This window comes from Labeo rohita, unplaced genomic scaffold, assembly GCF_022985175.1.
Source record: "Labeo rohita strain BAU-BD-2019 unplaced genomic scaffold, IGBB_LRoh.1.0 scaffold_91, whole genome shotgun sequence".
Classification (NCBI taxonomy): Eukaryota; Metazoa; Chordata; class Actinopteri; order Cypriniformes; family Cyprinidae; genus Labeo; species Labeo rohita.
Window position 1 is genome coordinate 369,307 of NW_026129865.1, and position 25,055 is coordinate 394,361.

The following is a 25,055-nucleotide window of genomic DNA, read 5'->3' on the forward strand; positions in this document are numbered from 1 at the left end:
TTCTTTTTTTTTTTTCCTTTGGTGTTGTTGTTTTTTTCCCCATTTCTGATGCTTTCCATGTCCTCATGGTGGCGTGGTTACTCTACCCCAGTTGCTCTTAGGTCAGGAAATGAAGCAAGGGCCCTTCATCCAAAAAAGGTTGAGACCAAGTGATGTAGAGTGCTTTGATTGGAGTATAACTTGCAACAGACTATTTAATAACAGGCATATATACAGTATACAGCAGGACGAGGTTGCACTTCAGAGCTTCGGAGCACTTTAGAGCTGCTGTCTGTATTCTCGATGAACAAGGAAACCCTGTGCTTAAAATAAGTATTGCTTGATTAAATGATTTACAGCTTGCTGAGGATTATTTAATAGCTTCTGAAAAATATTGAAAGTGACCATTTACAGCTAAGCAGAATGAGCAAAATGAGCGAGAAAGGTGAGTTGTTCTGTTGCTTTGATCTAGATTATTCTTTCATGTGGATCACCCATTCTTTTATAGGAACACACATGACTTTGCACAATATATCATATATACATTTTTAACTTATTTTTTTTTTTAGCTTGGATAAATATTAATATTATAACATTTATTTTATAATACTTAAAATAACAACTGCAGATGTGTTTTCTGTTGCTGAGAGAAGCTATCAACCACTCAAGTGTAAAACGTGTCACGGCCGATTGCACAAATTGTAAAATAGAAAATATGTTATCTAATGTGTGTGTGTGTGTGTGTTTAAATGTATGTATGTATATATAGGGATGTAACGATTACTGTTTTGACAATAAATCATGATAAAATTCCCCACTGTTAGTATTACCATTTCATATTTTAATTATAGTTAAAATCATAATCGATTATCATGATTTTAACAACTCAGGGTAAATAATTACATACTATCCAGCATAATTCACAGTTTTAAATAACAGTCTCATGTGCGCACAGCATGCAGATCAATTTCGTTTTGATGTTGGAATGGCAGAAAAGCTGGGAGGTTTTAAAGGAGAAGTCCACTTCCAGAACAACAATTTACAAATAATTTACTCACCCCCTTGTCATCCAAGATGTTCATGTCTTTCTGTCTTCAGTTGTAAAGAAATTATGTTTTTTGAGGAAAGCATTTCAGGATTTTTCTCCATATAATATGTTAAAAATCTTGTGTAGCACAGGCTCAGGGATGCGCGTCCACGACACTACGAATCACGTCCAAGTTCATCGTCTGTGTACTCCGGCTCAAAAAGGTAGAGAATTGACTTACTTGCACTTTCCTAGTCTTTGCGTGTTCGCATTGTAAACACTGGGTCTGTAGTTCTGCCTACGTTCCGTGTGACCTTTCGATGTGATTTTGCAGTATGTAGCATTGTGGATGCACAAGCCAGAGCTAGTACTACACAAGCTTTTGTGCTTAAAAAGTATACACATTTTTTTGACTTTTTCGCTGGATAAGACCCTTCTTCCTCGGCTGGGATCGTTTAGAGCACTTTGAAGCTGCATTTAAACTACATTTTGGAAGTTCAAATTCGGGGCATTATATGGAGAAAAATCCTGAAATGCTTTCCTCAAAAACCATAATTTCTTCACGACTGAATACAGAAAGACATGAACATCTTGGATGACAAAGGGGTTGAGTAAATTGTTGTTCTGGAAGGGGAGTTCTCCTATAAAAGACTGCAGATAATTTGTCGCCTTAGATTTATAAGGTTCTATCTTACATTTTTGTCAAAATTTAATTTAAATATTCTTATTCAGTGACAACGTATTTACATTATGTAATGTTTCTTTTGTAAGCTGTGTACATTTTGGGCTTTTCTTTTAGAAAACAAAAATGGCTCTATCTACAGAAGTCTATGGAATGCAAAAACTTTAAAGCTCAATCTCAAAAGTGCTCAGAATGCAGATAGAACCTTAATTCTAAGGCGACGCTATGTCTTAAGAACACATACAATTACATGTAAAAATATAGCTGCAAACAGCATTTGCGGGGCCAAGCACTAAAGAGGCAGAATGAGGAGCTAAGCACAGCAAGGAGCAACAGACCGACTGCAACAATGAGTAATTAAAGCCATTTTAGGATGATATCAGTTGAAATGGCTAAAAAAAATCATAAATTCAACCAATAATAAAACAAGATATTGGCTTATCACTTTTGATATCAAATCAATGTGGCGTGTTCAGTGTGAGGTGACAATGACACACACAAAGTTTGGTGTCATTATGTCAAAGCTTCACAGAGATACTGCCTCAGAGTCAGACTCAGAGCATCAAGTCTAAAATTTGTGGTGGCGCTGTACGAAATCCATCGACACGAAATCCATAACTTTGTGTCAGGACAGTCTGAAGATGATCTGAGTCAAATTTGGTGAAAACTGGACCAATGGTCTAGGAGGAGTTCGAACAAGTAGGTTTTGTACATTAATCAAAATGGTGGAAAGGAAGTTCGACCAACTATGGTATAATTGGTACGTATGTTGCTGGCATGATCCAAGGGATGTTTTGGGACCAGTTTCATTACAATAGGCTAATGCAATCAGAAGTTATTAGCATTTTTGGAAATGTCATTATTAATGTTTAATGAATGGTGTATTACTTCTGACCAGTAGGTGGCACTGTTACCAAATTGATGTGGCGTAGTCAGTGTGAGGTGACAATGGCACATACAAAGTTTGGTGCAAATGTGTTAAAGTTCTGTAGAGATACAGCCTCAGATGCAGTTTAGCATCCTTCCAGCAAATTCGTTGATGCGCTAAACGAAAACCATTTCCTACTAAGCATCGACACGAAATCCATAACTTTTTGTCTGCACGGTCTGAAGATTATCTGAGTCAAATTTGGTGAAAATCGGACGAACAGTTTAGGAGGAGTTTGCAAAAAGTAGGTTTTCAACATAAATAAAAATGGCGGACAGGAAGTTCATCCAATTATGGCATAATTGGTATCAATGATCTCGGCATGATCCAAGGAATATATCAAGACTAGTTTAATTAGAATAGGCCAATTAAAACAAAAGTTATAAGCAGATTTCTAAATGTCATTATAACGTTTGACCATAAGATGGCGCTACATCCAAACTTTTTGAGTACTGTCAGGGCATGGTACCGAAGACACATACCGAGTTTTGTAACAATATGTCAATGCGTTCATAAAATATAGCATTTTTGGACAAAATTCAATATGGTCGACACTCAAAATGGCTGACATGGGAATTCTGAAGAGACCAGTTTTGTGATTTTTGGCCAAACCATTCAGAAGTTATAAGCAAAAAAAGCCATTTTACATATCTCCTGACCACTAGGTGGCACTGTGCCGAAACACTGCAGGTAGCCTCAAGCCATGCTTGTTATGACACACACCAAGTTTGGTCTCAATACGCCAAACCGAGATATAGCCTTACAACCATTTTTGCGTGCTTTTCGTAGAAATCATTCACGCGTTATTCAAAAACAGTTCGACTAATCAACTTGAATTCCATAACTTTTTGCCAGCATGGTCTGAAGATGATCTGAGCCAATTTTGGTAAAAATCAGACAAACCGTCTAGGACGAGTTCGAAAAAGTATGTTTTATGAATTAAAATTTATAGAAAAAAACTAAACCTTACGATTTTTGAATTTTGGACTTAATTTGACTCGGCATGAGCCAAGGATTCAGAAAAAAATTGGATTCTGTGCCTTACGGTTCAAAAGTTATTAGCATAAAATTATTGAAATTTTGATCAAGTGGTGGCGCTAGAGAGTTTGAGTTAGAGACTCCAAATTTGCTGTGGTTAATGATAAGACTGTCCTCTATCAGTGTGCCAAATTTTACAACTTTCCCGCAAGTGGTTCTATGGGCTGCCATAGACTTCCAGAGCGGAAGAAAAAGTATGCTAACGGATTCAATAGGTGCCATCGCACCTTCGGTGCTTGGCCCCTAATAAATATAAAAAAAAAAAAAAACATAAAATAAAAAAGTAACATATATTACATATAAAAGCTGCGTTCAAGCCATTTCCAAAACTGTTTTTATTTTATTTTGTCCATAGCTTGAACGGCTATCTGGCTATCTGAAGTTGGCTAATCACTATGATTTTCAGGAACAGAATTTTGAGAACAACTGGTTTAAAGAGAGGCAATGAAAATAACAGCACAACAGTCAAGTATCACAAGTAAAAGTCACTTTACTGTGGTAAAATACTTTGTCGCCTTAGAGTTATAAGGTTCTATCTGCATTCTGAGCACTTTTAAAATATTGAGCGTCAAAGTTTTTGCATTTCATAGACTTCTATAGATAAAACATTTTCTGTTTTCTAAACAAGGCCCAAAATGTACACAGCTTACAAAAGAAACATCACATAATGTAAATAAGCTATCACCAAATAAGAATATGTGAATAACTCAATTTTGACAAAAATGTCAGATAGAACTTTATAATTCTAAGGTGACATATTTTAGTCACTGTACCCTGCTGAAAAAAACATCTTAAACCAGCTTAAGCTGGTCAAGCTGGTTTAAGCTGGTCACCCAAGCTGGTTTAAGCTGGTCGCCCAAGCTGGTTTTAGAGGGGTTTTGACCACTTTTTTTAGCTGGTCAAGCTGGTTTAAGCTGGTCTTAGCTGGGTTTAGCTGGTCAGCCTGGCTGGTCTTAGCTGGTCAGGCTGGTCTTAGCTGGTTTTAGCTGGTCAAGCTGGTCTTAGCTGGTTTTAGCTGGTCAAGCTGGTCTTAGCTGGTTTAAGCTGGTCAGCCAGGCTGGTCTTAGCTGGTCAAGCTGGTCTTAGCTGGTTTAAGCTGGTCAAGCTGGTCTTAGCTGGTTTAAGCTGGTCAGGCTGGTCTTAGCTGGTTTTAGATGGTCAGCCAGGCTGGTCTTAGCTGGTCAAGCTGGTCTTAGCTGGTCAGGCTGGTTTTAGCTGGTCTTAGCTGGTCAAGCTGGTCAGGCTGGTCTTAGCTGGTCAAAATGTTTGTTTAATGATTGATTGATTGATTACATAGTGTCTGCCCCAATTTTCCTGACAAATAATGTGACAAATAAGTAATATGTTTACTTTTAATAATCTGCAGGACCACAAGGAACCATTAAAACAATTTTTATTTGATCTTACAGCCCCTTTAATAACAAATATTTACAAAATATTTACAAAATAATAATGAATTACAATTACAATCCTAAAACTATATTAACAATTAATGGTGAAGATGAAAAATAACAGAATTCTTAACATATTATGCATTCTCATTTTTCTTTTTTTTTATTATATTATATTATTGTATTATTTATTAATTGTTTTTTGTATATGTAATGCCCCACTTGTTTCTCCCTCTTCTCTCTCTCTTCTTTCAGGCTCCTTTTGTTTCCGCCAGACACTGAAACAGACTTAAAAAATAAATTATTTAGATTATTAATTTTTAACAAGTAAAACTACTTAAAAAAAAACTGTAGTGACATGTCTTTATTGCACATTTTCCTTTTTTTTTCAGACATAGCCTGCAATAATTTAGAAACATGCCCCTGATAGTTGTTCCTTTTATTGCTAAAATAAAGATAAAATTTATATATCCAAATGGAAGTGTGTGTGTGTATATATATATATATATATATATATATATACACACACACACACACACTTCCATTTGGATATTTCTGTAGGTGTTTAATTAATGTAGCTATTTTATTGATAAATGAGTATACATGGATGAATATGAATATGAATATATTAGCATGAACTATTTTTAGCTAAATTGACTATGGTTACAAGGGCTGCCTCCTGAGTTCTGATCATCAATTAACCATTAGTCTATCAAAATTTCATTAGATGCTAGAAAGAAAAAAAACCCACAGGAAGTGGTGAAGTCCATGATGTAATTCTGGCCCTAGGTCTCTATGAAGTTGAGGGTGTCAAAAAACAAAAAACAAACAAACAAAAAAAAAAAAAAAAAGAAACTCTATGCTTGCTTCACAGACATGAAAAAATGTATCTATAGAAATGTCTACTTTTAAATAAGCCAGTTAAAATGGAAAACAAATATTTTCAGATTGTTTAATCCATTCAATCAAACATGCAAATCCACTGTAGCGATGACAAGTGTTATCAACTTTATCACTGCAGCCGAAAATACAGAAAACACATATTAATGAATTATTATAATGTTAAGGCAGTCTTCTTTGCTGTTTTCTTTACCTGACACATTCATAGTCATTACTTCTGCCAGTGTTCTGTGGCAAGGTTTGTGTGCGCTTGAGCGCTGATGGACTATGGGCAATTAAAGGTTCATTATTATAAATTATATAGTTTATTAATAAGCAATTAGTCGACTAATCTCTTAAAAATAAATGACTACTAGTTGACCAGAAAATTTTAGTCATGGGCAGGCCAAATGGTTACATATAGTGCATGCATGAATTAATAGAAAAATTTGATTACCTCTCAACAAATAGAAAACAGAAAATAGAAATCTTATCTAACAATAGAAGTCTTTACTATCAATTTCAGTTTAACACATACTTGTTGGATAAAAAAAAAAAAACAACAACAACCAAAAAACGTTTTTTATCCATGAAAGTACCCTGAGAAAAGTATCACAGGTTATAAGCTTGACCATAAGGTTATAATAAATAAAATAAATATTTCTATTCTATTCTAAAATTGATAATAAATCAGCATATTACAATGATTTATAAAGGATCATGTTACACTGGAGTAATGAAAAGACTAGAGTAATGATGCTGAAAATTCAGAAATAAATTACATTTTAAAGTATATTAAAATAGACAAAAAAACTATATTGTAAATTGCAATAATATTTCACAACATTACTTTTGTTTAATTTTTCAATTAATTTTCTGTATTTTTGATCAATTAAATGCAGCTTTGATTAACAGAAGACTTATTTAATAAAAAACATAAAAATTGTACTAATCCCAAACTATTGAACGGCAATGTAGATAATAAAAGAATATAATAAAAGGAAAAAGGAGATCTTTGTATGTGTGTATGTCTTACATTTTAGAAATTCCACTGAAAATCCTTCACTTTGCAAAGAAGAGTGGCAACTTGGGTTCACTTCAACTGGTTTCTTCTGTACCATTTGCCCTGTGGTTTTAGATGGCACTTTTCCTTTCAACATCTTTGTTCCTCGTAAATACCTACAAATCAGTCAGGAAACAGACAATATGTAATTCACATTAGTTTTAGCTTTTGAGATATCTGAATCATTCTCCCTTAAAAATCATCTCTCTTCTGGAGTTGAGAAACATCTTCTAACAATCTACATGTAAAATTCAGTTATTCAAATTCTTAGAATGCAACCATTACCTTTGAATGAACTCCAAATCTCCGTCTGTCTCCTCCTGGTAAAGTCACTCCAGAGTGAATATATGCTGCGAAAAAGCCCAGACAGGAAGATGGGCTGGATTAACTCATTCTTTAAACCAAAATTAGCAAAAAGCATTACAATCAAACAATAAGCGAATTAGCAAATTATCAAAGGTTCTCGCACATCTCGCTGCTTACGTTAACTGCTTTAACAGCACCGTTCAGAGTTTATGTGATAGTTTACATCCTCCGTGAGCGGGATGACCGCGAGTTGCGAAACTTAACGCGTTTCATTTCGGCGCCCCTGTTAACAGATGACTGCTTGTGGGTCAATGACGTGACGCCCCCTTTTTCTGTCCGGGTTAATTTTATTTTGCAGAAAAAACTAAAAAAATACATAAAAATTTCTCATCTACTTGTTATACCTTCTTCACCTACTAAACCACTCTAACTTCTCCAAATTTTTAAGTTTTTCATCATTTTTCTGCTATCCGAAGTGCCAAAACATCATATGGGGCGACCGTCCAGCCTTGACTTTTGTTAGGACAACTGGTTTAAAAACACTTTAAATCAACTTAAATATATCCCTTTCCCTATTTGGCATAATTTCAAACATGTTTTACATCCATTGACAAAACTATAAAGCATTTGCACATATATTTCTATCATGATATTCAAACGAATGTTGTCCGAATTTTGTTGATTCTATCCATATCATCCGGGGCGACCATCAACAAACCACAATTTTGGGACTTTTATTTTGAAAAACATCTCAAGGATGGGATATTGCATCAGCCAGACACAAGTGAGGACCCCCTGGAAACAACTGTAAGGTAAATCAATCTCTCTCAAATAGTAAGAAAAAGCAGTTTTTTAACTGCTGTAATGTCGTAGTCACTTTTGGTCATCATGTGGGGCGACCACCCCAAAACTGTGAATTATAATTTTTTTCCCACAAATCTATATTTTGATGATAAATTTGATAGTGGCATGTCACTAGAAGAAGCTAGTTTGGTTTCTGAGGCTAACTGTTAGCCTGTTATACTTGAGTGAACTTGAAAACATCATATGGGGCGACCGAGTATCATGTGGGGCGACCACTGCTGAGTGTTTTAAATGATAGATATATGTCCTGTATTTGTAGTTTTCATATTCTATACACCAATTATATATATAGAGTTAATTGTTTAAGCATAATTATTTGTATATTTTATCTTTTTTTCTAAATTCAGCCATTTTCCATTCCTTTTATGGGGATAAACATAATTAACACAATCCTACAGGAAAAATGTAGAAAAAAAATGACATTCCATTTATGTGACACATACATGTATTAGTCATTTTAAACAAGTTTTAACCTATTTTACCTATTTCCTAGATGGCACGAATAACAAGCAAAGAGAAGACTGCTCGTTATAGACAGAAAGTCAACTCCGACCCTGCAGCAAGAGCAGAGTATCTTGCCAGGAAAAGAGAGAGGTAAAGAAAAAAGAGCTTCTGTAGCAGTGAGCTAGAGTCACTTGAGCTACAGAAAGTAGGAGACCAGGGTAGATCAAATAAACAGTTTAGACTGTATGCTACAATGAGCTATTAAACATTGTTCACCGAAACAGCTGTTCTCTAAAGAGAGTAGTTTCAGGATAAGGAGGAAAGAGCATAGGTGTAGAATGTTTATCTTGTTATTGATGAACAACTCTGTACACTATTGTTTTAGCTACCAAAGAAGAAAGCATGAGGGGAAGATTACATATGTGAAGTCAGATGAGTTATCAGAGAGGGAGAGGAATAATCTGAGAAACAAGTGGAAGGCTGCATCCAGAGGATACAGGGAGAGAAAAAAAGTTGGAGAAGGCAATGTTGGATCTGACACCTCAATCCATAGAGAATACTCTGCCAGATCCAGCAGGTGTAGAAGCAGTGGAGGGGCAGCAAGAGAGTCCAGGGGTGGTGTGGTGGTGGATGCTCCACCTCAAAATGAGGACTTCCATCCACAAATGTCCTCCACACCAGAGAGAGAAGATAGAGAAAAGAAAGCTGAGAAACGTTTTTAAACGACTGCAGGCAGAGAAGCATGAATTAAGAAAGCTGAACATACACCTGAGGAAACAACTTGCAAAGATGAGAAAAGAAAAGGAAAGGGCCAGAAAAAGTGAGATGAGGGCAAAAGAACGGTTAAGACACATTGAGAGGGTCAAGCCAAAAGGGGGAAAAACTGGCAAAAGAGAGAAAGCTGGCTGTTGTTAGTTTTCTGACTAGAGATGAGAATAGTCGACTTTTACCAGGGAAAAAAGATACCATCACAAAAAACAAAATAAAAGAACAGCGAAGAATTCTCACAAAGCCACTCACAGAGCTCCATGTGCTGTACAATAGTGAAATGAAGAAGAGCCTCCACCTATCTTATAGGCAGTTTGCTAGAAGACGCCCCTTCTATGTCACTGAGCCAAAAGCCAAGGATCGGGACACATGTGCATGCATGGACCACGAAAATGTCCACCTGCTCGCCAACAAGCTCTACAGCAGAGGGCTGTTGAAAACAAAAAGCATTTCTGAGCTGCTGGTTATGATAGTGTGTGATCCAAAAAATAAGGACTGTATGGACCGTGTTTGTGCCAAGTGCTGCTTTGAGGAGGTAGAATTCCCTGAGACAGAGAGCAGCTCAGAAGTCACCTGGGAGCAGTGGAAGAGGGTAACTTCCACAAATGGAGAGAGAATGTTTGGCAACATGGTGAAACAGATCTATAATGGAACCATCAAGGAATTGATGGAGCTTTTCTCTCAGAAGTTAGAGTCCTTGGCGATACATCAGTTTAACTGGCTACACCAGGCAGAGCAGTTCCGCTACCTTAAACAAAACATCACAGAGTGTGAAGCTGTTCTGCATGTTGACTTCTCAGAGAATTATGCATGTAAGCTGAGCACAGAGGTTCAGGCATTTCACTTTGGAGGTAGCAGACAGCAAGCGACTATCCACACAGCAGTCCTGTACACTGTGCATGGAACAAAGTCCTATGCAACACTCTCTGACAGCCTGCGCCATGATGAGCGGGCGGTGTGGGCACATCTAGAGCCCATCTTAGGAGAGCTTCGTGAAACCTTCCCACAGATCACAACCCTCCACATTCAGAGTGATGGACCGGTTACACAGTACCGGAATAAAAACAACTTTTACCTCCTCAGTACTGTCCCTTTCCTTTCTGGGTTCACTAAGGTGACCTGGAATTTTTCAGAAAAGTCTCATGGGAAAGGGGCCCCAGATGGGATTGGTGGGGCAATAAAAAGAGAGGCAGATCGCTTTGTCCAACGAGGTGGTGAACTTCAGGCACCCCAGCAACTCTATGAGATGCTGAACACAAGATTAGGCTCAAGCATCACACACTATTGGGTAAACAGAGAAAGCATTGAAAAGTATGATGAGCTAATTCCTGACAACTTGGAGGCTGTGAAGGGCACCTTTAAAATACACCAGGTTTGGTCTTCCCAGCCTTCACAGATCACTCACAGGACTGTGTCATGCTTCTGTAGGAAAACAGAGAGGAGTCCATGCCCTTGTTACAAGCCTGTAACAGTAGACTTGAGAGTGAAACGCACTGTGTGCAACACTGAGAATCCACCAAGCTCTCCTCCTCAACAACCTAGGGAACAAGAAAATCTAGATCTTTGTGGCAAGTTTGTTATTGTCATTTATGATGAAAAGCCTTATGTTGGCCAAGTGCTTGAGGATGTGGGAGAAGAAGTGCAGGTCAATTGTATGCTACAATCTGGTGACAAAAACCTGTTCGTGTGGCCACAAACTGTAGATTTAATTTTCTACTACAGAAAAGATGTGCATGCTGTGATCTCAGAGCCTGAGCCAGCAACATCACGCTTCTCAAAGCTGACTCTCCAAGATTGGGTGAAGTTCAGAAATACCTCAGCTTAGAGAAATGCAAGTCGTGTTCATCACCGCCTTATGTGGCTAAATAGGTCCAGAAAAAGAAAGTTATTATTTGTGATATTTGAATGTTGAAAGGTTAAGTGAGATGCAAGTAGTGTTCATCCCTGTCCAATGAATCAAAAAGGTTCCAAAAAAGAGATTCTTTACTCAGCTTCTTAAGTTCTTGAAGCATTTAATGTGTGTTGCAATAAAAATTATTAAATGTTAATGTCCTTCTGATTTGTTATATTTAAATGTTGAAATGTTATTTGAATAAAAAGAGTTACATTTTCTTTCGTCTTGAACTCTTTTGTGTACATTTTAACTAAAATTTTTATACCTGTGGTTTTCTTATCATTTGGGGCGACCATATGTCATGTGGGGTAACCAACAAATGGCAATAATTACACTAAATTCATAACCAAATATCCATCAATTTAGCCTCAAATATTAATCAGTGGTATGTTATTGCTGAATGTGTAATATCTGTATAAATGCTAATTCAGTTTTTTTGCTTTTGAAGTAAAAATCAGTGTTGTAACTGGATTACGAGGGAGACTCTGATATTATAGAATAAATTTGTGAAATAATGGTTTTCATAAAATGAAAGGGCACTAAAGTTTGTCTTTCTTCATAAGTTTATCTACTTACTGATATGTGTTCAACTAGTCTTAATGATACATAAAAATGTGAATTTTGAGATATATTACGGTCGCCCCAGATGACTTTTTTTAAGGCTATGTATCATTAACTCAAGTGTAAAAACACTAAAATGTCAAATTTTTTACTTTTCTTTTTAAAGGCATGTGTACACTACATTCCAAATGTTTGGAAAATGGCCAAACATATCCATATTTTTGGTATTTTAAAATTGGCCTATTCAAAAGTCTTATCCGTCAATGACCCTTGTGCAAATTTGATTTACATCATAAAATAATCACGAGAAAGTGTGCTGAACAACGCTACGATGCAGTGAATCACAACTGTTGTCAGTGAAGCGTGTAATTATTACCGTAGGAACCCAGAGATTTTCCGCCTATAGCCGCTAAAGCCGGGGAATGTGTGAAATCCTCCCGCGACCGCACTCCTTAAACCCGGCACAAGTCTCCGTCGCGCCCCGCGGACGGAGGATTCGTTAATCTGCGTTACTGCAAATGTAGACACCTTAATATAGTACTGCAGTTATCAAGAATGAAAAATTAAAAGTGAAATAAAAAACTTACCGCTGCTGTGAATCTCACTTATTGCTGCTCCCGAATGTCGACCGTTGAAGAAATTCCCGCTTCTGTAGATTTAAAATTTACAGCAATATGCTGTACAGTTGCGTCAAACCACCACGTGATCCACGTTATCAGATTATGCTTTAAGCATTTCTTGTTAAAGATATATAAATTTTTTCTCTCCTAGTGTTTTTTAATTGCAGGAGGTTGTTATTTATTATATAAAGACTGTTTGTTTGTTTCATTTATATTTTGTGTAAAAGTCTAATACCGGAACACTCCTTAAAAATAAAACAGCTGACTATATTTGGTCATACAACTATGGTGAATGTATTTCTTCAGACAATAATTTAATCTGATTTGAGTTCTATGCTGATTTTTTTAAGTGCTAGCTTGATTTTATGCTATACTTGATACTACAATTTATTTTAGACTCTTCTCAAATATTATCATTAACAACTAGAATAATTTAAGATGTATCATCTAACCTACCTGATTATAATACTAAACTTACCTTGAATTGAACCTTGTCAGTAAGTGAAACAAACTGATTAATTTGTAATTAGGTCAAATGGACAACAGCTTGGCCAGGCTGGGAGACCAGCTAAAGCCAGCTACTTCCATCTTAAACCAGCTAAAACCAGCCTGGCCAGGCTGGGAGACCAGCTAAAACCAGCTACTTCCAGCTTAAACCAGCTAAAACCAGCCTGGCCAGGCTGGGAAACCAGCTAAGACCAGCTACTTCCAGCTTAAACCAGCTAAAACCAGCTACTTCCAGCTTAAACCAGCTAAAACCAGCTACTTCCAGCCTGGACAGGCTGGGAGACCAGCTAAGACTAGCTACTTCCAGCTTAAACCAGCTAAAACCAGCTACTTCCAGCTATTTCCATCTTAAACCAGCTAAAACCAGCCTGGCCAGGCTGGGAGACCAGCTAAAACCAGCTACTTCCAGCTAAAACCAGCCTGGCTGGGAGACCAGCTTGACCAGCTTGGCCAGGCTGGGAGACCAGCTAAAACCAGCTACTTCCAGCTTAAACCAGCTAAAACCAGCTAACCAGCCTAAGCTTAATGATGAAAATGAAATATGCTTAATGATTGCGCCCGTGCCCGCTCCGTCCCCCCACCCCAAATGCTGCCTGTTCATACGTGTGTGAATATGTCAGGGAAGCCACGCAGACTGGTAAAATAATAATTAGTTATTGATTATCAATTTGTATCAGCACATTATAATGAAAACAATGCCTTAAATGGTATCTTTGAAAAGTTTACAAGGGTTCACCGGTTTAGTCTAAGGATTCAGTAAACAAATGCGTTCAACCCTGGTGAAAAAAAACAGCATATGCTGGTAGGTATGTTTTGATGCTGGGATGCTGGTTAGGTATGTTTTGATGCTGGTTTAAGCTGGTCATTAGCTGGTTTATGCTGGTTTATGCTGGTCCTTGACCAGCAACATGACCAGCATAAACCAGCAAAGGACCAGCTTAAACCAGCTAAGGATCGTATTAAGGATCGTATTAAAACGTATTAATAAAAAATCCTGATAAATATGAAGCAGCAAAACTGTTTTCAACATTTATAATAATCAGAAATGATGAGGTGTATTAGACATGGCACAGACTGAGCAACTCAGGACGTGCCTGGTGACATCGCGGTGCATACTGGGCCACCAGTAATGAGCTTGAAGGAGCGAGAGGGTCCGTCTGCTGCCTGGATGTCCAGAGCCCGGAGACTCATGTACGGTGCCCAGAAGGTGTAGACGTTGGGAGCTCAGCACGTAGATCTTTCCTTCTGGGCACCCTGGCGGAGCAGGATCCTGGAGGGTGGCGTGACGGATATCGCTCTCTTAGTCCCAAATAATGGGACTAACGATCACGTCGGGTGGTAGGGTGGGTTCAGGTTCAGCTGGAGAGTCAGCAGAAAACTGACGAGAGAGGGCATCAGCCTTGGTGTTCTTGGTACCCGGCCGGTAGGTGATCTTGAAGTTGAATCTCGTTAAGAAGAGTGCCCATCGTGCTTGTCTGGGGTTTAGGCCTATGGCCTTACGGTGATACTAAAGGTTCTTCTGCCCTGCAAAGGCAAAAGACCTTAACTTCGATTTTGGTCAAAAATTAGTTATTGATATTTTTGGGACATTCAAGACATACTTTATCATGTGTATAAATATCTCAATTTAGTTGTTTTTCAGAGAAAATAATGAATTGTCTTAACCGTAACTTCAAAAACCCCTGGAGAAACCAAGGCAAAGCACCTTATAACACCAGTTACCGCTCTTTGACTTTGTTTGGAACGCTCAAATTAAGTTAGGGCGTTCTGCCTTTGTTTAGCCACGCGTCAGTATAAAGTTACAATGTGACTCAGAGTTATATGGTGTAAGGCCTCTATTGAACCAGTCGCCAAAAGAGAGACAGCATCACGACATTCCAGGAGAATCTAAAGCTGTCCCCTCCAACCAGCATGAATAATAAACTTCATTTACAGCCATCCCTGCAAACTCTCAAGAGGGTTTTAGAATCTTCTGATCCCTACAATAACACCTCCTTGTCGGGATCAATCCTGCGTTATCTCCCCGGGGGGACAAAACACCCCCGTGCAAACCACATGGTTAATGGTGCTCCTTGACCGGTCTGCTGATATAGGAAGAGACACAGGAAGAGAGAGCGATCAGCCAGACCCCTCACGAGTACCAAAGGAACGATAAAATAGTGATAAGAGGAATCTCCCCCCTCTCTTCTGAGGCCATCTCAAAACAGATGGCCGGGGCAACTGCTGACCAACAATGCATAAACTGGCAATCGGACAAACATGAAAGACAGATTTACATTGACGCGTCCCACCCGCAGGGTACGCGGGTCACTACAACGTGACACTCAGCATTCCTTTCTTCCCCTCTCAGATACGGCAAATGTTCTTTCCCTCCAACAAAGAATACACAAACTTATACCCACGATCCTAAAGACAATCATTTATCCCTACTACTAGTAGCGCAAATAACCCATAATTATATGTTGTCTATGTCTCTTATATGCTTGGTGTGTTTATTGTAACCTACGCAGCTAATCAATGTGTGTATAACCAGTTCGGTAGACAAAGTTATTAGTGTATATGCAAGATGCCCGATGTTTAGTATTGAATGAAAGCTCATTTTATTTCCAAGATGTTGACATGAATGAAAAGTTGATATTAGGTACGATGCTTGCATTACAACACTCAGTGAAGTGATTAACAAACTCTTGGAGAAAGTTGCCTTCATGTGACAGACAAACAGTAAATAACCATATAGGGCGGAGCCCCGCCTTGCAACCCAAATGATTGGAACACAACTTTATGGGACGGACTTCGTCGGCCCGGTTAAAATCAAAATGTTCCTAACAAACTTTGCCTTTTTCGCCTGTTGCATCTGCCCAGCTTGATCACAGCGTGATTGTGCCATCCAGAACTCTACCGAACCAGCTAAAGCTTCGTGAAACTTTCAAAGTCCTTGCGACCCGCAACTCCGACTTGCAAAGAACTTCCAGCTCATCACGCTTGATAACCAGTCAGTCAACCGAAGCTTGAACTGACCAAACTGCGTAAAACACCGAACAGCGGAAGCAGCTTGAAACACCCCGACGGCGTGAACAGCGTGAGCCGCTCACCCCGAGAGAAACACTTCGTCAGCGCTCACCTGAGCTCCGAGAGCATCATCCGTGTAACCAAGCAACCAACCGAAGCTTCATCCAGCCTCTCCAACTGACCAATCACCACCGGAGGCTTCCCAAAGACGTCATCCAAAGAACCAAGCAACCAATCAGAAGTGGCGTGATTCCCTCCGCTAAGACGAGTCCACCGAGGAAAACCCGAACGCAAGTAAAACAAGGTCTCCTTAATCTCTTGCTGAACTGGGGCTAAATTTCCTTAAGCAGCTAAAAGATAAATCTCTGCTTTTATGGTTTTCTCAGGTTGCAATTTAAGAACTAGTAGCAGATACTAGTAGTTTTGGGATTCCCTTCAAACTCCATAGACTCTCATTCCTTGAACCGTATGCAGGTGTGCGTGAGTGTGTGTATGTATGTTTAATCGTTAGTAGTTTAGTTCATGTATCTTAGAGTAGTTCAATAAATTCTTGTTTCATTGAAAAGAACATTGTCTTGTGTTTATGTTCAACACGCTATTGCCTGTGCCCTAGATGTTGCTACCTAGCTCATAACGAACGAATATTTTGGTTTATATTATAATCCGATGGCCACGGGAATAATATAAGCATCCAGAGTTGGTAAAATATCCTAAGTGAACGTTCGGTGGACGAACAGTTGATAAAAGTGTAAATTACTAACTTTGAATCAGTTAATCAAATTGATTCCGAATCCTTTGGATTCGATTCTCAATTGAATCACTTAAATTTGACCTAAAACCCTACAATGGTGTTCTGCCTTTGTTTTACTGTCCATTAAAGTCTGCCGCGTTTTAATTACGGTGTAACTTGTATACTTTCATACATCTGATCTGTCACTGAAGCATTAGACAAACAAATTGGATAGATAGCGATCGGCCAGACAGCTCCATACAATAACGCACTGTACAGAGATATTTTGGCAACAATATGTAAATATGAAAAACCTTTTATCTTTTGTTTTACTTTTTATAATGCAGATTATTCAGCAGGCTGTCACTGCTAGTTGGATGCGTGTGGAATCGAATGCCGTAGCATGTAGCATGATCAATTATAAAATCAGTAGGCTACGAATAGTTTGCAATTAAATCCATATCCTACCTTTTCTTGTAACCCGATAAAATCAGTCCACAAGCATTCTGGCCATTCCTGCTTGCTGGCATTCACATCAATCCACAAGTCGTTCTTTTAGGTTAAGCTATTTCATTCAAGTCAATATAAAAATTATTATGCTAAGTCTAGCGTTCTCTTATGTTACTGAGCATAGCAAACTGTGGTACAAGTACTAGTATTGGTATTCAGGCTCCCTCTAGTGGTACGCAGAGGAAGTTACCGCATTTTGCCTTGGTGTGACTTCTCACTTTTTGCAGACACTGCAAAAGGCAGAGCATGTTAACTTCGAAATAGGGGTAAAAATCAAGTTTGAGCTCACAGTTTTTTAATGTAGATAATTTTCATTGCTAAAACATCTAATTGCCAAATTTCCAGTGTCCCTATAATTAATTTGGCTGGACAAATAAAAAACTTTAAAGTCATTTTTCTAATTTTCACACTCTAGCGAGTTAAGGTCTTTTGCCTTTGTAGGGCAGTCTTGTAGTCTGTAATGATGGTGAATTGGTGAGCTGCACTCTCCAGCCAATGACCCCACTACTCCAGGGCTAACTTGATGGCTAAGAGTTCACGATTTCCCACATCATAATTCTGCTCCGCCGCTGTGAGTTTATGTGAGAAGTATGCACAGGGATGGAGGAGGGGAGGATTGCCGACTGCTTGAGATAGCACTGCTCCTACTTCGGAGGTGAAAGCATCTACCTCTACTGAGAATGGGAGGTCCGGATCTGGATGGCGTACTAAAGGAATGATGGAAAGCTTCGTGGGCGGTGGCGTTCCAGACCAGATGTTTAGGTTTTCCCCTTAGGAGGGAGGTCAGTTGTGCAGTGATCATGCTATAACCTTGGATGAATCTACGATAGAAGTTGGAGAATCCCAGGAACCGTTGTAACTCTTTTATTGTAGAGGGTGTGGGCCACACTTGGATGGCTTGAACCTTTCCCTGGTCCATTTGCACTCCTTCTGCGCTGATTATGTAACCAAGGATTGGACAGAGGATCGATGGAACTCACACTTCTCCAATTTCAAATAGAGGCTATGTTCTCTGAGCTTCTCAAGGACCTGCTGGACGTGCTGGCGATGGTCGGCCAAGTTCCGGGAGTATGTAAGGATGTCATCAATGTACACCATGACAAATCGGAACTCCCGGAACACCTCATTCATAAACGTTTGGAAGACCGAGGGACTGATGGAGAGGCCATATGGCATGACGCAGTACTCGTAGTGCCCGGTAGGTGTAATGAAAGCCGTCTTCCACTCGTCTCCTGCCTGAATATGAATAAGGTTATAGACACTCCGCAGATCCAACTTAGAGAACACTCGAGCTCCTCTGAGTTCCTCTAGCGCAGCTTGTACCAGGGAAAGAGGATATGGCTGCTGGATGATCTGAGAGTTGAGTTGGCGATAGTCGATGCAGGGATGGAGACCTCCATCCTTCTTGCCCACGAAGAAGAAACTCTAAGCAGCCGGCGAGATGGATGGTTGGAGGTAACCTTGTTGTAGGGCCCCTGCGATGTACTCCTCCATCGCCTGGCACTCCGGGAAGGACAGTGGGTAAATCCTCCATTTAGGTAGTTGAGCTCCAGGCAGCAGATCGATGGCACAGTCCCATGGCCGATGAGGTGGTAGTTGAGTGGCTGCCTGCTTGCTGAACACATCCTGGAACGCCATGTACTCTGCTGGTATTTCCGTAGTGATCTCTGGTTCAGGACTTTCAATCTTGGTAGATGCTAAGGGTATGAAGATACTAGAAACCGCAACTGCTCCTTGTGAAAGAGTCCGGCTTGCAGAGTAACGAAGGGTGATGAGTACCGCACCTTACCACGCCCCAGTGATTTTTCCTGAATAGTCTTTACAGCATATTAATGGTTGTGTCGTTGTCGTGGAAGTTGAAACAGATCTAAGCATTCTTGGGACATGAAATTGCCGGAGGAACCTGAATCGTTCAGGGCAGAGACGGAGAGAGAATTTCTTGAGGAATGGAGAGTGACAGGTATTAGCGATAAATTAGATATTTCAACTTCTAAAAAGATGGTACTCACCACGGAGCGTGGGGGCTTGATTGGGCAGCTTTGGATAAAATGACCATTGTCGCCGCAGTATAAACAATCCAGATGTAAGGCGTCGATTTCTCTCCGTTAGATGAAAGTAATCTATTTGCATGGGTTCTGGTACTGGTAGGCAGGCAGCCACTGACACGGGCTGAGGAGCGGTTATTGGTGGCTGGCAGGCGGCTAAGCGTTGTGAAACTCGTTCGTTGTAGGAAGGACTCCAACCCGATGGTGTCGTCATACAGAGCCATAGTGGTGCGTACTTCCGGAGTGCTACCTCGTTCCAACTGCTAGCCGCCGCTAGTGTGCGGAAGTGGATGGTGTACTCCTGAACCAATGAAGAACCTTGACAGAGACGAAACAGCTGATCGGAATTGGTAGTCAGTGTTGGTCTGGTCTTCTGTCACAATATCAGAGGGATGAGACCAGAGGCAGATATTAGGTGCAAACCAAACAGGAGTTTTATTGACAATGTTGAAGGAATGACATGCAAGTACTCAGGTGAGACATCGACAGTGAGGGTGGCTGAGGTGAATGCCTGACACAAAACAAGCAATTTGTCACAGAGACAACAATATTTAGTATGCAGTTGCTGGTTTATTAGAAGGAAACTGTGTTTTTAATTTCAGGTAGAGTATCACTTGGATGTCAAAAGCTTCTTAAAATTACTTTAAGAAATAAATATAAAATTTTGCAGAAAAAAAAAATAATGATGAATGGTGATATAGGTGAAATATGTTTTGTGAAAAAAAAATGCATATTACATTATTTCATGAGCTTCTTCAGTTCTCCTGTATTTCCTGCTGCTGTCAGCAGCTCCCTTAAGAAATTTTGAAACCTTGGAGCTTCCCATCTGTTGTGGAGGGTTTATTTCTGTCCACCTGAAATCACAGTATAATATTTATCAATATTTGTTTACCTTAAAAGATCAAAAGCATTTGAAGTTGTTTTCAGCCATTTAGGTTAAATAAATTTGCCTACTTGTAATATCCCACAGACAAATTGCCAGCAAAACCTTTACACTTCCTTCAAAACCTGACATATACACAAGAAGATTTGATTAAAAGCCCAAAGTTTCATAATCAAGAGCTCAATCTCTAGAGTTAGCCTACCTATGTGAGATGCTAATGGACTTTTAAGATGGTCCTTAGCTGGTTCGTGCTGGTCCTTTGCTGGTTTATGCTGGTCCTTGACCAGCAAAGGACCAGCTTAAACCAGCATCAAAACATACCTAACCAGCATCCCAGCATCAAAACATACCGACCAGCATATGCTGGTTTTTTCACCAGGGAAGCCAACTTAAAGTTTGTCTTGAAAGTGGAAGTGACGACATATTGTCAAGTATGGTGACCCATACTCAAAATTGGTCCAAGTGCACACACACAGCAGTGAGAAGTGAACACACATGCACACACACACACTGTGAACACACCCAGAGCATTGCTCCAGCGAATCTTGTCATAGAGCATGGGTCTTCAACCAAGGGTCCGCAGCGGCACTGCAGGGAGTCCACCAATTAATGTTTGATCACAAATAATTTTTTGTTACAAAAATTAAACATGGATAAAAAACATCAAAAAGTCTATTTTAAATATAAGCACTCTGAAACGACAGCATGCACATCATAGACATATATAGAGAGTAGACGCCGCATCGACCGATACTCCCTACTGGGGCTGACGAGACGTGGGGCCGCCATCTTGGACCGGTCACCCGCTCCACTCAGTGTAATCTGTTTGGCAGGTGTAATGAGCTGTCAACGCATTTAATTAATCATACCTCACGGAATACCGAACTGATTTTCACACGTTTTTTTTTGCTGCAAAGGTCATAAATGTAGCTGTGATACATGACACATGGTTTGGCGTATTTTAATGTTGATAGTGAGCTTAACAGTAATATAATGAATATCTCCGTTCCTGTGATAGTATTGGGTCTTTTAAGAGGGTCTAAAGACTTACAACATGGACTTAGTTCATTAAGCATTTCTAATGCGTTATGGTTTGTATAGTTTTAGGCAGACGAGCCAGCAGCAGAATTTATATATATATATATATATATATATGTGTGTGTGTTCTATATTTCATATATTTCTGTAACATATTCTACATTAAAATGCATTTAGAATTAACAATGACTGCTGTTAAGAGTAAAAGAAAAACAAACAAAAAAAAAACAGGCTTGCTGCCATAGTCGGTGTTCTGCAACACTGGTTACTGGTTTTTTATAGTAATAAAATATTATTTAGTTCAGTTGAACAACAAACACTACAGTCTGTCGCAATGCAGATCAGATTGTATTTATCAGCGAGCGGAGTGACGAGCTGACCGATTTTATTTTGAAAGCCTGTTGACTTTTGTCGTTTATCTATGGTGGTTTTCAAAGTTTTTTTGAACATTCGTTTCTTCTTTATTTGGTTCTACATTTGTTTGCTGATTTTTACTTTGTGTAATTTCTTTCTTATTCGTTCTGCTAAAAGTTCTACGTTTCTTATATTTATTTGGTTCCACAGTGTTTACCGATTTTCAGTTTTGTATACTAGGCTATTTAAAATGTATGTAGGTCTTACCTAAGTTATTTGTTATTTTATATTAGGCAAACAGCATGGTGTAAGCTATTTTTATTCGTTTTGTTAATAAAAGTTCCATGATTAATTTATAGGCTAAAGGAGTTTAACGTTGTATTTGTTGTTGCTTAAATGGGATTTAAGCAATTGACGCCAAATTGCAGCTAATTTAAAAGTGAAAGTAAAATGTCCAGCTATTTAATTGTGAAGGAAAGCGGGTGAAAAGAGAGAAATTGAAGCTATCCACTAAAATAATAAGATAATATAAATAAAATGAAAAGAAAAATGAATTCTTTGATTTTTCATAGCTCAGACAAAATCATGATTGGCTCTGGTCTGGGGGGGCAGTGCCGCCGATTGGAGCAGGAATATCCTACACAGTGTTCAGGCATGTTCTCTCACTTCTGCTGCTGCTACGCGATGTAATCAATTCCAGAGTATGCCCGGTCCAAGATGGCGGCCGCATTTCTCGTTTCCAGCAGCCAATGCGGCGTCTATGTGTATTATGTCTATGATGCACATCGTCAGTTGATACTGTAACGATATAATCTTACTGGCTAAACAGATTTAGCGAACTCCATTGCGCTTATGAGTTTGCGCTCCGGAGAATATGGTCCTATTTACTGCAAGTTTTTGTAGCGGTGAGAAATATACCCAATAACAAACATGTTTTTTGATCTCTTGAACGCAACGGCCAATCATATGTATTTAAGTTAGAATTCACTCACCGCTCAAAATGACGGAGTTTCTGTTTGGTGATGAGTTTAGAGTTTAAACTAATAAGATTAGAAAAATATTTGTCTCACTGGAGACAAATTCCATTCCAATTATTTGTAAAAGTAATGTCTTGTAAAAAAAATCTCAAATGACTCACTGTACATTGCTATTCTTGTTAAGAAGCTTGAAGCTAAAGTTTAAGTAAAGATTTATTTTTTCTTGTGACAGTAAAAATTAAAATGTGAATTTTTAAGACCAGCAATATGGGGATGGAAGACTGCCTGGGAATATCAGGTGCTGTAAGCTTTTGGCTTTTCTTCACTACTGATCTGATACACTGGCTGACCTTTAAATAGCCCATTTTTTGCAGCAGCCCTCGCATATAGCCATACCACCCCGAGCGTGCCTGATCTCGGAAGCTCAGCAGGGTCGAGTCCTTAAACGTTTGATTCCGTGATCCATCTCCATCTGTGTGTGCACTCTCTCTGTACTCGTGATCTCAGTGCATTTCCGTCAAGCCGCCTTTTAGAATAAAAGTCTCTATCGGTTAAATAACTAGATAACTAAAGAGTGCAAATAAATGATCCAAATTATAATAGACACATAACTAATATTAAGAAATACAAAATTAAAATATATCAGAATGTTATAATAATCTTGTTAATTAATACAAATAACTGAAGGTTATTTACAGGGGGGCTGACCTTTAAACTGCCTGTGTCTGCGCCAATTAGTGGTGGAAAGAGTACCAATACTTTTACTTAAGTATGCCAGGCGTGCCTTTTACTGGGGAGTGGCTTCTGTCTGGCCATTCTACCATACAGGTCTGATTGGTGGAGTGCTGCAGAGATAGTTGGAAGGTTCTCTTCTCTCCACAGAGAAATGCTAGAGCTTTTTAAGAGTGATCATCAGGTTCTTGGTCCCCTCCCTGACTAAGCCCCTACTTTCCCCGATCGCTTGGTTTGGCTGGGTGTCCCACTGAAGGAAGAGTCCTGGTGGTTCCAAACTTCTTCCATTTATGTATGATGGAGGTGACTGCGCTTATTGCAACTTTCAATGCTTCAGAAATGTTTCTCTACCATTTTCCAGGGGCCTAATTTATAACCGTTGTGTAAGCATAAAACATGCTCTGAAAGAGGCGTATGCCACTTCCTACACAAAAGATGGGATTTATAAAAACAAACTTAATGTGAAAATTTGTGCACCTGCATACAAACTCTGACCTATGCATATGCACGCTTTTACTGCCGTGAGCAAAAAAATGAAACTTTTAAACTCTGTAATAATTTTTTTTAAACTGTTTTAATTTTGATATAAACATTTAGATAAAAAATGACACTTAATACTAGAGATAAGCACTGAGATTACATAAAGTCATTATGCAAAAGTATATATATATATATATATATATATATATGAATTGAGACATTTATAGTGGATGCGTTATATATTTTATCACTTTTCCTGTGGCATGCTGTTTTAATGACAGCGAGGAGTGCTAAGCGCACAATAACTCATCTTTAAACTAAACTGCAGGTCATGTTATGAGAAAATATTTTTAGCGAGAACAAGATAAATGAGGCACACTTTGATATTACGGCAGAAGATGCTGATGGATTCTGAAGCTGAATTGAATTCGGAAAATGACTTTACCACGGGGGGACTCCAATCAAGTTGTAGAAAAATCTTGAAGAATGAAGAAGAATGATCAGTGGAAACAGGATGCACCTGAGCTCAATTTTGAGTGTCATGGCGAAGGCTGTGAATACTCATGTACATTTCTTTTTTCATTTTTTATTTTTAATAAATTTGCAAAGATTTTAAACAAACTTCTTTCACATTGTCATTACCCACATGGAAAGAACCTATATGAGGATATATGCGCATATATGAAACATATATGCAGTATATATGCACATATATGATAATATATATGCTGCATATATGCGTATATATGCCACATATAGGCAAAATTGAGGTGCATATATGTGCATATACAGGCCATATAGGTCTCCTGTATTGCTTCTTTATATCCACAAAAAAGCCCTATATGTACATACAAGATATGTCTCCTATATAGCTCATGGCAGGATCTGGTCATTTTAGCTCATATCTCACTTTGGCAACTGTCATACATGATGCCTAGCTCATATTTTCTATTATCAAGGCAATAACTAAGAACTAACTAAAAAAAAAAAATGCAAAAAACTTATGTGTGAACACGTGAAATTGGTATCACATGTAATTGGCATGTTATGGAATTTGGGTATGGGGTATTGTTTGTAGAATTTGGAGGGAAATAATTAATTTAATCCATTTTGGAATAAGGATGTAACATAAAATGTGGAAAAAGTGAAGTGCTGTGAATATTTTCTAGATGCACTGGACATACCAAACTACATGCCAAATATAAACCTATAAACTTTTTAATAGTTATTCGAATGGACATACACAGTGTGTGATTAGAACATGATCACATGTGTGGGTTACACACATGACACACATGATATGGAGTAATGCAATGAACTAATTCATTTATAGGTCTTTTTAGCAT

General features: G+C 38.7%; 1 protein-coding gene across 1 annotated transcript in view; it reads left to right on the forward strand.

Moving 5' to 3' along the window:
* Positions 1-314: 314 nt before the first annotated feature.
* The window catches only part of LOC127162363 (GTPase IMAP family member 7-like), a 36,846-nt gene continuing 12,105 nt past the window's right edge, over positions 315-25,055 (forward strand). Inside the window, exon 1 of the mRNA XM_051105163.1 lies at positions 315-424. Coding sequence (XP_050961120.1) covers positions 403-424 — 22 coding nt within the window. The 5' untranslated portion in view covers positions 315-402. The remainder of the gene's footprint in view (positions 425-25,055) is intronic.